The 12,854-nt window shown below is 41.9% G+C and overlaps 1 protein-coding gene across 1 annotated transcript in view; it reads left to right on the forward strand.

The window, feature by feature from the left end:
• Positions 1-735: 735 nt before the first annotated feature.
• The window catches only part of GRAMD2B (GRAM domain containing 2B), a 46,316-nt gene continuing 34,197 nt past the window's right edge, over positions 736-12,854 (forward strand). The window contains exon 1 of the mRNA XM_075078720.1: positions 736-927. Within this exon, the coding sequence (XP_074934821.1) occupies positions 803-927 (125 nt within the window). The 5' untranslated portion in view covers positions 736-802. The remainder of the gene's footprint in view (positions 928-12,854) is intronic.

The raw sequence follows: 12,854 nt of genomic DNA on the forward strand, positions 1-12,854 counted from the left end.
AATGAAGTTTAACAGAATTTCTGGAGGCCTTGGGGTGCTAATTCAGTATTATAAGAGGACTGGCAATCTAAAGAAACACCACTTATCATTTCCTTGACTAACCTAATCATTATACTCATCTTCAACAAACAGAAAACTGTTTAAGTTTGTAGTTAATGTGTGCCAATTCCTATGGAAAAAAATGGCTAGGCAAACTGGTTTTGTTTAGTTGGGTTTTGGTGCACCAAGAATTAAAAGATTATCTGTATTTAAGATGAACTGCAATGATGGATTTATAGCGGCTCCATGCATAAATCTGCACCAATTTGTCAGTGGAGAAGTGCAATATAGTAATTTTGACATGTCAGGATGGGTGGATATAGTCACTGCTGAAAGATACACAATTATGTTATTCAAGCTTGGGTAATTAGAGATGGGTAGATAATTCACAAAGCAGAATTTAGGACAGACCATGTTACAGTTTTTGGTACAAACCTGTCAATGAAACTTCATTTGAATTAGAGTTCTTGTTTTACATTCTTACTTCTTCTTAACTCATCAGAACAAGTTATTGCTATTATTAATGACATTCCAAAGACACAGTGCACCTAGATTTGATTGTTTTTGTTTGTGAACCTTCCAAGTGCTGTAGATAAAAAAGAAAACCACCTTATGATGTCACATCAATAAGTTACTCATTAATTGATTTTAAAAACTAGCCTGAGCTGGATTCACATCAAGATTCCATAGCAGTGAAAGGCTTTGTGTTTGAAGGATCGCTCTAGAACTGAACTTACTTAACTCTGCGGTTAACTCCATTACAATGATGAGAAAGGGGAATTCCTTGGAGGACTCCGTTTTTCATTCTGAAAGTCATAACAGCTTCCAAATGTCATGTAACGACACGCCAGTCAGCCCTACAGAGAGTTTCGGATCAGTATTTATAAGGTAAATCCTGATGTGTTTGAATGTTCAGTATGTACTTGATGCTGGGGGGGACAGGGCCACAACACAGGAGGGCACTGGTACAAATACACCGGTGAAAATAGCCTGAAGGGGAAGCTTAAAATGAGAAGGCAATGCATGCAGGAGTGATAATTTCACTCATGCTACCAGCTGCACTGGGCAGGGAGTGCTACCGTAAAGGAGAAATTTTTAAGGGAAGATAGGAGGGTGTAGTTCTCTCTTTCTTTATCTATTACACTGAAGTAAGGCTTTGATCGTGTATAGCACGGTACACTAATACGCTCAAGCCTTAAAATGACCCCTGCGAGGTCATACAATACTATGTATTATATTTGAGTGGATCTCTCTACAAAACAAATGTAATGTTTGTTAGAATAGGGAATGTAACAAAATATTTTCAGGTGTCTTTAGGCCTATATGAATGCTTATTAAATTATATTTCAAGAGAAATGCTACCGTAATCACCAGGACTATCCGTGAACATTGAATGCTTGCATGAAGGAACACTGCTACAGAGTTTGCTGATACAGCAATCACAATTTTTCAGGGGAAATCTATTTTCTTAATTTGGAAGGGTGGACTTGTTGGACTGTGGACCTAGAGTGAGGTGGAATTCATTGTAATGAAATGTTCTGGATAAATCATGCACATTTTAGCATAGCTAAATGAGGGGAGGCAGTGTCAGAGGGTTAATGGCACTTACAACTTATCCTTCACCATCTACCGCAGGAGAGAGACAAGTAAACATCCATAGTATTTATGTCAACCCATTATCAATTAAATAACTTTAAAAAGCTATTCAGAGTACCTTTAGAGATATTGGTTCTTAACCAACTTGAAAACTCTTTATCAAGTGCTGTCCTTAATATCTGTTTAGTTCCCAGCCGCCCTGAAGAGTGATTTGGAGGGAGCACCTCTACATAGTCTTTCATAGAATTATTATTACTAAGGTTGGAAAAGACCTCTAGGATCATCAAGTCCAGCCATCAACCCAAAACTACCATGCCTCCTAAACCATGCCCTGAAGTGCCACCTCTACCCTTCTTTTAAATACCTCCAGGGATGGTGACTCCACCACCTCTCTGGGCAGCCTGTTCCAGTGCCTGAACACTCTCTCAGTAAAGACATTTTCCTAATATCCAATCTAAACCTCCTCTGATGCACCTTGAAGCCATTTCCTCTCATCTTATCGCTAGTAACTTGGGAGAAGAGACCAACACCCACCCCACTACAACCTCCTTTCAGGTAGCTGTAGAGAGCGATAAGGTCACCCCTCAGCCTCCTCTTCTCCAGGCTAAATAACCCCAGTTCTCTCAACCTCTCCTCATAAGACCTGCTCTCCAGACCCTTCACCAGCTTCATTGTCCTTCCTGGGATACGCTCCAGCACCTCGATGTCCTTCTTGTAGTGAGGGGCCCAAAACTGAACACAGTATTCAAGGTGCAGCCTCACCAGTGCCGAGTCCAGGGGCACGATCACTGCCCTGCTCCTGCTGGCCACACTATTCCTGATACAAGCCAGGATGCCACTGGCCTTCTTGGCCGCCTGAGCACACTGCTGGCTCATGTTCAGGCAGCTGTCAGCCAGCACCCCCAGGTCCTTCTCTGCAGAGCAGCTTTCCAGCCACTCTTCCCCAGGCTTGTAGTGTTGCATGAGGTTGTTGTGACACAAATGCAGGACCCGGCACTTGGCCTTATTAAACCTCATAAGTTGGCCTCGGCCCATCGGTCCAGCCTGTCCAGATAGCTCTGCAGAGCCTTCTTACCCTCACGCAGATCAACACTCTTGCCCAACATGGTGTCACGTGCAAACTTACTGGGGGTGCACTCCATCCCCTCATCCAGACAATTGATAAAGATATTAAAAATGATGGCCCCAAAACTGAGCCGTGGGGAACCCCACTCGTGCCCAGTCGCCAGCTGGATTTAGCTCCATTCACCACAACTCTCCAGGCTCAGCCACCCAGCCAGATTTTTACCCAGTGAAGAGTACACCTGTCTAAGCCATGAGCCACCAGCTTTTCTAGGAGGATGCTGTGGGAGACAGTGTCAAAGGCTTTACTGAAGTCCAGGCAGACAACACCCACAGCCTTTCCCCCATCCACTAGGCAGGTCACCTGGTCATAGGAGGAGATGAGGTTGGTCAGGCAGGACCTGCCATTCATGAACCCATGCTGGCTGGGCCTGATCCCCTGCTTGTCTTGCACTTGCCTGGTGAGCTCTCTCAAGATGAACTGCTCCATGATCTTCCCCAGTACTGAGATCAGGCTACAGGCCTGTAGTTCCCTGTATCCTTCCTTCTGGCCCTTCTTGTAGACGAGTGTCACATCAGCAAGCCTCCAGTCATCTGGGACCTCCCTGTTAACCAGGACTGCTGATAGATGATGGAGGGTGGCTTGGCGAGCTCCTCTGCCAGCTCCCTCAGTACCCTTGGGTGGATCCCACCCAGTCCCATGGACTTGTGAGTGTCCAGGTGGCTCAGCAGGTCATAAACTGCTTCCTCCTGGATTATGGGGGTTCATTCCACTCCCTGTCCCTGCCTTCCAGCTCAGGGGGCTGAACACCCTGGGGATAACTGGTCTGACAGTTAAAGACTGTGGCAAAGAAGACATTTAGTACCTCGCCTTATCCTCAGTGGCGATGTTCCCCTCTGCGTCCAATAGAGGATGGAGTTTCTCTTTGGTTCTCTTTTTGTTGTTAATGTATTTGTAAGAGCATTTTTTGTTCTCCCTTACAACAGTGACCAGATTGAGTTCTAGCTGGGCTTTTGCCTAATTTTCTCTCTGCAAGACCTAACGAGAACCTTGTACTCTTTTTGAGTTGCCTGCCCCTTCTTCCAAAAGTGGTAAACTCTCCTCTTTTTTCCTGAGTGCCAGCAAAAGCTCCCTGTTCAGCCAGGCCAATTGTCTTACCTGCAGGTTTGTCTAGCAGCACATGCGGACAACCTGCTCCTGTGCCTTCAAGACTTCCTTCCTGAAGAAAGCCCAGCCTTCCTGGACTCCCTTGCCCTTCAGGACTGCCTCCCAAGGGACTCTCCCAGTCAGGACCTGAAGTCCATGGTAGTGGTTCTGCTGATCCCCCTTCTTACTTCACCAAGGATTGAGAACTCAGTCATATCATGGTAGCTAAGCCCAAGATGGCCTCCAACCACCACATCTCCCACCAGCCCGTTTATGAACAGGAGGTCAAGCGAGGCACCCTCCCTGGTAGGCTCACTTACCAGCTGCATCAGGAAGTTATCTTCCACACACTCCAGGAACCTCCTGGATTGTTTCTCCTCTGCTGTCTTGTACTTCCATCAGACATCTGGTAAACTGTGTGACTGAATTGGACTTCTTTGTAGTGGCGCACAAAATCTTTATATGGGGTGATGGCTCGTATCACTAATTGGGTCACAAGCATAAATAAGGCTGCTGGCCTCATTTTTCCTCTTTTGAAATGTTACTAGGTCGTTTTAATATTTTATCTGCGTAATGTCCTTTCTTCCAACTCAATGTCAGAGAGATAATGTCCAACAGTTTGAGCAGAGAAGAAGGAATCAGAAATTTTAGGTTTTAATTAGAGCTCTCAAAGGCTCTTACCTAATCATTTAGAGCCTGTTTTTTAAAACAACTTCCACATGTATTTTTGTATGCCTCTCTTGATCTCATTATCCGACGAGGCATGGGACATGAGTACATACAGTGGCACATGCAGTGTTCAGCACAAGGAGGTGACGTTTAACCATTTCTAATTTGGGCAACAGAAAGTTTGCCTTTTTTTCTCTGTCCAGCCTGAAACACTGGGCAGACAGATTTGCTTACTTTGTTATTTACCAGTAGATAACCAGTATGCAAAAAGCTACCATATATGCTCTGAGAGCAACGTGATCAGACCTTACAAAGAACAGAGTCCTTTGCCTCAGATTTCTCAATAATCTACCTGCTGCCAAGTAGGAAGTGGCAGGGGCGGGCCTTCTAGAAATCCAGTTTGCTCACCTGTTGTTTCAGGAAGAAGGATAACATGATTTCAAAGCCCTGCTGTGAAACTATACCTCTATCAATAGCAAAGATGGAATAGCAGGCTGCAAATACTAGACAATCTAATAAGAAGAATGCAAGATTGCACACAATGAGCTAGTAGCTGGACTGAGCTCTCACTGAACTTGCTTTTCATGTGTTTGTCACAGTCATAATACACCTACCCAACGTGAGACACATGAAAAAATCAGGGAAAATGCTTTTGGGAAAAAGAAATGCAGGCTCTGCGTTTTTAGGTGCTATTTTCAACACAGTCCTATTTACTTAGAGCATATTTCCCATATATGAGGATGCATCCACAGAGAAAATTTACTATATTAATCATTGCTTGTTTATCATAACTATTTATGCCTGAGGACAAAAACTGACAATATGCCTAAGTTTTTATATATCTCTGTTTTCACCTCACTGTAATTGGCACCATGTGGATGAGCACAAATTTGCCAGAATCCAGGGGTTATTAACATTTCAGACAGGGAGCTCACAGTTTATCACCATGGCAGCATGTTATTCCTGACACAGAGCGGAACTGATTTCAGAAGCAAATTAAGACTCTGGAGCTGTAGCTGAGGTGTCAGCCATGCATAATAGATCAGAGATTTGTACTGATAAAAGTATTGGCCACTGTATATACAGCATTTTATCAGCATCAACGCATAGAGTTGTTCTGACATTAGAACAAAACATTTTCCAGCAGTCCAGATCAAAATATTGGGAAAAACAATAGAGACCTCAACCTCCCCTTTGGAGCCCTTCCCTATGATGTGAGTCAATACCCTGCATCCAGATCTCCTAATCTTTAGAAAAATCTCGAGCCTTGTGGTTTTGACCACTCTTCAGAATGACCCTGAAAAAAATATATTGAACACAAGAGAATGATATTTTTAAACAATTTAGATCAGGACTCCTGACCACCAGCTCTGTGAATGTCACACAGCTACATATGTTAACATCAGCCCTAGCAATAATCAAATGCAGATTGTATATCAAATGCTTGTTTAAAAAGAAAGAAAAAGTGAAGATTCAGCATTTGCCAGTAACATTGATATTAGGTAAAAAAATAAAATAAAATAAAGTAAAATAAAGTAAAATAAAATAAAATAAAATTAAATTAAATTAAATTAAATTAAATCAACCAACCAAAAAGTACAGTATGGAGAAGTATGGAGAAGTCATGGAAATGGAAGTCAAAATGGTCCTGGACTCTAATCCTGGCTTGGTAGCTCATTTGGTACATTGCAATGTGTAAATCAATTAAATTTGGGGGCAGGCGCTGATCTCTTCTCTCTGGCAACTAATGACAGGACCCGAGGGAATGGCAGGAAGATGTGCCAGGGGAGCTTTATGCTGGGTATTAGGAAAAGGTTCTTCCCCCAGAGGGTGGTGGAGCCCTGGAACAGGCTCCCCAGGGAGGCATCATGGCACCAAGCCTGGTGTTATTCAAGAAGCACTTGGACAAGTCCCTCAGAGACATGGTGTGAATTCTGGGGTTGTCCTGTGCAGGGACAGGGGTTGGACTTGATGGTCCTTGTGGGTCCCTTCCAACTCAGGGCATTTTATGATTCTAAATACTATACTTGTGTTTTCCATCTGTGATCTGGCATTAATATTTACCTGTCTTTTGCATACAGCAGAAAAACAGAAAAAGTGTGTGACAACTTGTAAACTGTAAAGATTGTTGTGTTGCAGTTGGGTTTTTGTTTGGACACAAGAAAGGACCTGTACATTCAGGTTTTCTCTCTGAAGATTTTTGGATGGGAATGTGAACTTTTTTTAGGAAAATTTACTTCTGCATTGAAATTATACCCCTCAGAAGCATCCAATGCACTGCTGTAAGGCTGAGGCTTAGTTCAGACTAATCCAAGCAGTCATGCTAAAGAGATAAACACATGCCTACTATCTTCTAAAAGGTGCATTGTCTTTATAGCTCAATTATGAGCACCTGAAACACTGGCAACCACTTTACTGCTACTGCTTAAAGGCTTGCACCTGGGATTTGGTATTCACCCTACGTAGCCTTGATATGCAAGACATATCTATGGTTTTTTTTTCCCCCAGAGTAATGTAGCTCCTAGTTTTAAATGAGACGAAACAGTAAGTCTATCCAGCTTAGTAGAATAACTTATTATTCACAATCACATCTAATGTAAAGACTGTGAGAGAACTGATAGCATGATTCATTCTTTCACATTATCTTGTGTCCCTCACTTCAACCTTCCTCTTCTCAGAGTAAGAACAATCCTTTCCTAAGCTCCTGGAAAGTCTGAGCACTATTTTTTCTTGTGGAATATTTAATTTATCCTCAAAGGAGCTGTGCTAAGTTTCCCTTTCTTACATACTTAATGTACTATACTGCTGCTCTTCAGAGACTGCCAGATGACTAAAGGTTTCTCCCAATGAAATGATCACCATATTTAGATATACCATGAATGTTTGGGTGCATGCATGCATCTCTCATTCAAAGAGGTATCCATATATATTCCTTTATAATACACAGTTTCAATAATTACATACATGCATGCGCATTATTCATTAGACACACGTAATCTGGCGTCTGAAACATACCAGTGCACCTGGACTGAAATCTTTGCCCATGTAATCCATATACAGAGATGTCACACTTGGACGTCACCCAGGATTTCCTCTGGACATTTAGAGGCAGAGGATGACAAATCAAGCTAAGCTGATCCATCAGGTTAGAAAAAGCAATACTTGTATTAATCTTTTCCTGCCTAGCTGGCCAATATATTAAATGATGGTTATAAATGCAGAAAAATGGATTTTACTGCCATGCGATTTGGTACTGTAATTAAAAATTACAAGATCTAGGCACCACAGCATTCTAACAATGCCATCCATGAGGCATCCAGGGCAATACATTGCTTGGGAAGTATGGCATGACTGCTTTTTTTCTCTTGAACTAAAAGGAGACACTGACCTGTGTTTTCCAGCATAGTGCCAACTGGCTGAGGGCCACATCACAGGTAGCAGAACTGAACTATTACATGTCACAAGGTTGCTTTGTTCAGAAGAAAGTTGCCGTGAACAATTTGGAGGGAGATGAATGCTCCTTTACTTTACCAGTTCCACTGCGTTTTGCCATTAACCCTCCTTCCCATACTGTCCTTTTGATCAGTATTAGACACAGTTAGACACATCAGTAAGATGCACAGTATGCAGTGTGTATTCTGTGACTCGGCACAGTAAACTGCGTGAAGGTCACTGGTATCAAAATGGCAGTAAATGTGCTGATGGAGTACATGTACAACGTGTTACACGTTCATTGGGGGGGAGGGGGGCTGACACCATATTACTATTACCCCAGAGGCTTTGGGTGAGAATTTCTCTCCTTTTTCCTGCTGGGTGCTACAGTACCTAATTGTAGTGTAGTCTGTTTCATCCAATTGCTTTGGTAGTCAACCACAACAAACAGCCTCAGCATGCCTCACCATTTGTGGCGAGAAATGTGCTCTAACTTTTAGCCAGCTTACTTCATATGCCCTATGCACTTCCCTGTCCAAAGGGGAGCTCAACTGATACAGTAATCCAGGCTCCTGTAAACAAAAAACAGGAACAGATAGGCAGATAGGACTTCTAGCAAACTGCTAAGAAACCAATCACAAGATATAGGTCTCTATAAAGCAATCTCACACTTCTAGAAACAAATTAATAACTGAACTTTTAATCCAGGCAAGGAACGGGTATCAATTGGCCAAAACTGCTTTTCCCTCCTTACAAAACTGCACCATTTACTGTGTTCTGGCCCTAGTTATCTTACACAGACTATTTAGAACCCTGGTTTACTCCGTTTATTTTGAGCATACTTCAAGTATGCTGACTGACTTGCAGGTATTTCTGAACACTCCTGCTTGAGGCAGGAGTATCACTGACACCAGATCAGATCAGGTATGGTTTTGTCTAGCTGAGTCTTGTGAGTACCTCCAAAGATAAGAGTCTACCGCCTTTCTGGGCAACCTCTTCCAATGCTGAACGACTCTTTTAATGCAGTTTTTTTTGTCTTTTCTAGTCTGTGTTTCCCAAGCTGTAAGCCGTTTCACTCTGGCTTGTGGCTGGCTTGCATATATTCTAGAAACCAAAGTTTTTCACTGTTTCAACATCTTCCCAAATGTCTATTAGTTTGTAATTCATACTATCATAGCTCATATTTCTATGGTAGCTAACATAAGTCTGCTTACCTCTGCATATTTCAACAGAATAATATAAGGACTTATTTAGGGGGTCTTTCATCACTTAATGGCTTCTAAGGCATTTGAGTAGCTTTCACAGAATCCTTACCAAGGCAGAATATCATACAGAAAACTGAAGACAAGACATACAAGGACCTATAATCCAAAAGTTCCTGTATTCAGGTACTGTTAAGAGTGTATCAATTTGCACCCTTTCACTCCTGCAAAGAAGTACAGAAGAATTCTCTACTGAGAAAAAATGTGCTTGAAGCATACAAATGCCAAAATCCCTCTACTCATTTTCTGCTTTGCTCCTTCCCAATGAAGTTTCCTCATGTTTAGGCATGCTGATACTCACCATATAAACTGAGAAATTCTTTATGAACAGCCTTGGTGACTGTACTGAAATAAACTCCCAAGACACATAAATACTCATTGGCTAAGACAATCTCTAATCCTGTTTATTTCCAGCTAGACTGTCTTTTTTTATCATTCATCAGCAATATCCTATGCAAGAATGGGTGGCAGTCCTACTGCTTTTTGTATTGACCTTTCCAGTGTGTCTGTTTGGGCTTCTTCCTCTTCTCACATCATTCCACACAGGATTCATAATTATTCTGACAAATTGAAGAAACAATCTGAAAAAACAAGAGTGAAATCAAAAAAGGATATGTAGAAGGTCATACTTAGCCAAGTCTAACAATCAGCTGCTAATATATTAGAGAAGAACATCTCAGTTGTCCTTTATAAAAGTGTCACCAGGTCATAGTGGTTCAACAATTAAACCTGAGCCAGCCTCACACTGCTGTGAAATGCGTAAATATGTTACTATGAAATATAAACAACCGTAGTGTGTATAGGACAGATAAAGTAATCCTTTAATTTTGCCTCTACTCAGCCTTCTTAAGGCTTCTCGTGTCCAGCTTGGGGCACTGCACTTCTGAAAAGATCTGAACCTATCAGAGAGTTCACAGATAAAAAAGAAGTCCTGAAAACACCCTTTATAGATTTCATCTTAGGCTAAAGAATAGAAGAAAAGAATCTTTTCTTACAATGAAAGTTTTTCCTATTATTTCATTTCTAGTTTTTCATCCTTTGCTGTGCTATAACGTAATGTTGAAGGTCCTGATTATCAAAATCCCTCAAATCTTTCTGAGGCTTAATGCAGTCACTTCAGAGCAGGAACATGTCAATTTTTGCCTACATGACATCACCAGTACTGCACGCATTAAACAGTAATCAGTAATTTTATAGTACACTAATACCTCTTTCTCTCCCCAGTCTGGACTACACCAATTAGACAAAAACGTGGTCCATATTTGCACCAAACATGGGTCTCTCTTGCTGATAGCTTGATCTTCACATACTTGCTTTATCTGTATACCTGAAAAATTATAACTGTACGGTAAAAGGTCCTTTGTGCTTTTTTTTTGCATATGTAAGACTCACCAGAGCATACCAAAACAAAAGCATAGCATATGGTTTTCAAGTATATTCCACCCACATGGGCAGCTGCATATTTGAGTGTTTAATATAAGGCACACCTCATACATATTCCTGAGAATCCTGGCATTCAGGACTCGGGAGTGTGTCTCTTGCTCTGGAGTTGGTACACTATGCACCGTTTGACAAAGCTTGGCCACAGAGTTTCATTTCTCTTTCAAATCCTCCAAAAAAACACAAGCTATAGTTACTTGCTTATTACTTTCACTGTACTAATAGATAATAACAAAATGTACTGGAGAGGCATGCATTTAAAATTTGCCAGAACCAAGTCTCTGTCAAAAGTTAAGATATCATGATATGGAACAAAGTATTTAGTAAGGATTGATTTCTATTGTCTTGGCTGCATGCATCAATTTAAGTTACTTCTACAGTGAATACCTTGACTAATTAAAACAGAGAGCTTTTCAGACCTTGAGAATGGAGTCAACCAAAACTATAACAGAGACTAAGCTCCAGGGACCAAGCAGCTCCTTCCCAGTTCTTGCACCACTCTGCTAGAGGCAGGAGCCTCTGGAGATGAGTGAACAAAACTAGCCAGCAGTAGCATTTATTTCCTGTAGCTAAATCTGCCAGAGACTGAAAATCTAAGCACTCAAAAGGCAGCTGATTTTATTTGTTTAAATATCTAAAAGTCAGATTCTCACCTACTCTATACCAGCATTGTTCTGCTGGAGTGGTTAGAGCTATACAAGCGTTATTCTACCACAAATCTGCCTTCAGCCTCAGTGAGGACTAAAATAGCTATTGATACCTTTCTAGTGCAATGAAAGGCCTCCAAAAATGAGATGAAGGGCAGGCAGACTCTTTTCCTACTGATTCCAGACATGCTGTGCATGCCTTGGTAGTGCACACTGACATAAGAACAATTCCCAGGGAACCCAAAACCTCATACAGGTTGCTACATGCCAGCAAAGGGTCCTGGGTCCAAACAGATGCCAACCCTGCCTTCCCTGACTCTTTCAGTTCCAGCTCTACTTGCAGCCCAGACAGCAGGAATGGGCCTATTCTGTTGTCCCTTGAATAAATGGGATGCCGCTACTCACAGGTTGCACCTAGCATAAGGTAGTGGGAGAGGATCTGTAATGCAGTGCCAAACCTGCCCTGGTGCTTCACAGGGGACCATGAGGCAGCAATCAAAGTTTCACAGGTGCAGGACCTAACAGGCCTGAAAAAAATATTTCTTGTAAACTACATCTCATTGCTTTTCCTTATGTACCTTGGTTTCATGTTTAATAATACATAAGCATTAGTTAATCGTGTCTCCCAGAAATACGGCCATTTTAAATGTTTGACTTTCTATGCAGCTTGGCACAGAGTCTTAAAATTTTATTGGACTAGAGCTAATGAAAGCCACCTGGCCTAGCTAAGACCATAGAGCAACCTCGCATTTTCTGCACAATCCATGTGCCCAAGCAGCTATGGCAGTCCTGAGCCTTTTCACCCTTAACACCTCTTTCTTTTTACTTATTTCCTGAATATATTGCAACAATACCTAATGCTTAGTCCTTGCACCTTCAAAATACTGTGTTAGTATCAAGCAATCCTAACACTGCCACAGGAAAGTTGATGTTCTTCATACATCTTTTAATCTGAAATGCACATTAGTATCTATCTCCTACCTTTATGTCCGCTAACAGACACCACTCTCCTGTATATATTTTTCCCTTACTGCCTGTGAACAGTCCAGCAGTTAGAAAGAAAAATTAAAATCTTCTGTTATCAATTCTATTAATATGTTCTAACACATTAAATAGACCTTTTTCTAGAGATGTTACTTTGAAATCTCACCCCAGGGTTGGCCTTCCTTAGATTGTATTGCTACAGCTGCAGAGTCCATCTTTGCTTTGTGAAGATTATTTGCTCAGCAAACTGAACCTCAACTCGGGTATTAACCAGGCAACAAAAACATTTTTCACATGCACGTTCACAATTTGTGCATGTGATATGACTCGTGCCAAAGGCTGCCATTTAGTGCTTCTGAGGGCACCCAACTTCCAGGACAGCCCCACCAGCTTAAGCCGGGGGAAGACTTTTGCGCAACATCAGGTCATTTCCTGGGCAGACAAACCAGCCCAGGGTGCTGCTGAAAATAAACAAAAAAGCCACCTGAGGCAGCCACAGATGGAAATACCAGCTAATCACCACAGAATTTCACGTTAGTACAGCTGCCTGTAGGCCTGCACCGGTACTGGGGCTAC

Source organism: Phalacrocorax aristotelis, chromosome Z, assembly GCF_949628215.1.
Source record: "Phalacrocorax aristotelis chromosome Z, bGulAri2.1, whole genome shotgun sequence".
NCBI classification, from domain to species: Eukaryota; Metazoa; Chordata; class Aves; order Suliformes; family Phalacrocoracidae; genus Phalacrocorax; species Phalacrocorax aristotelis.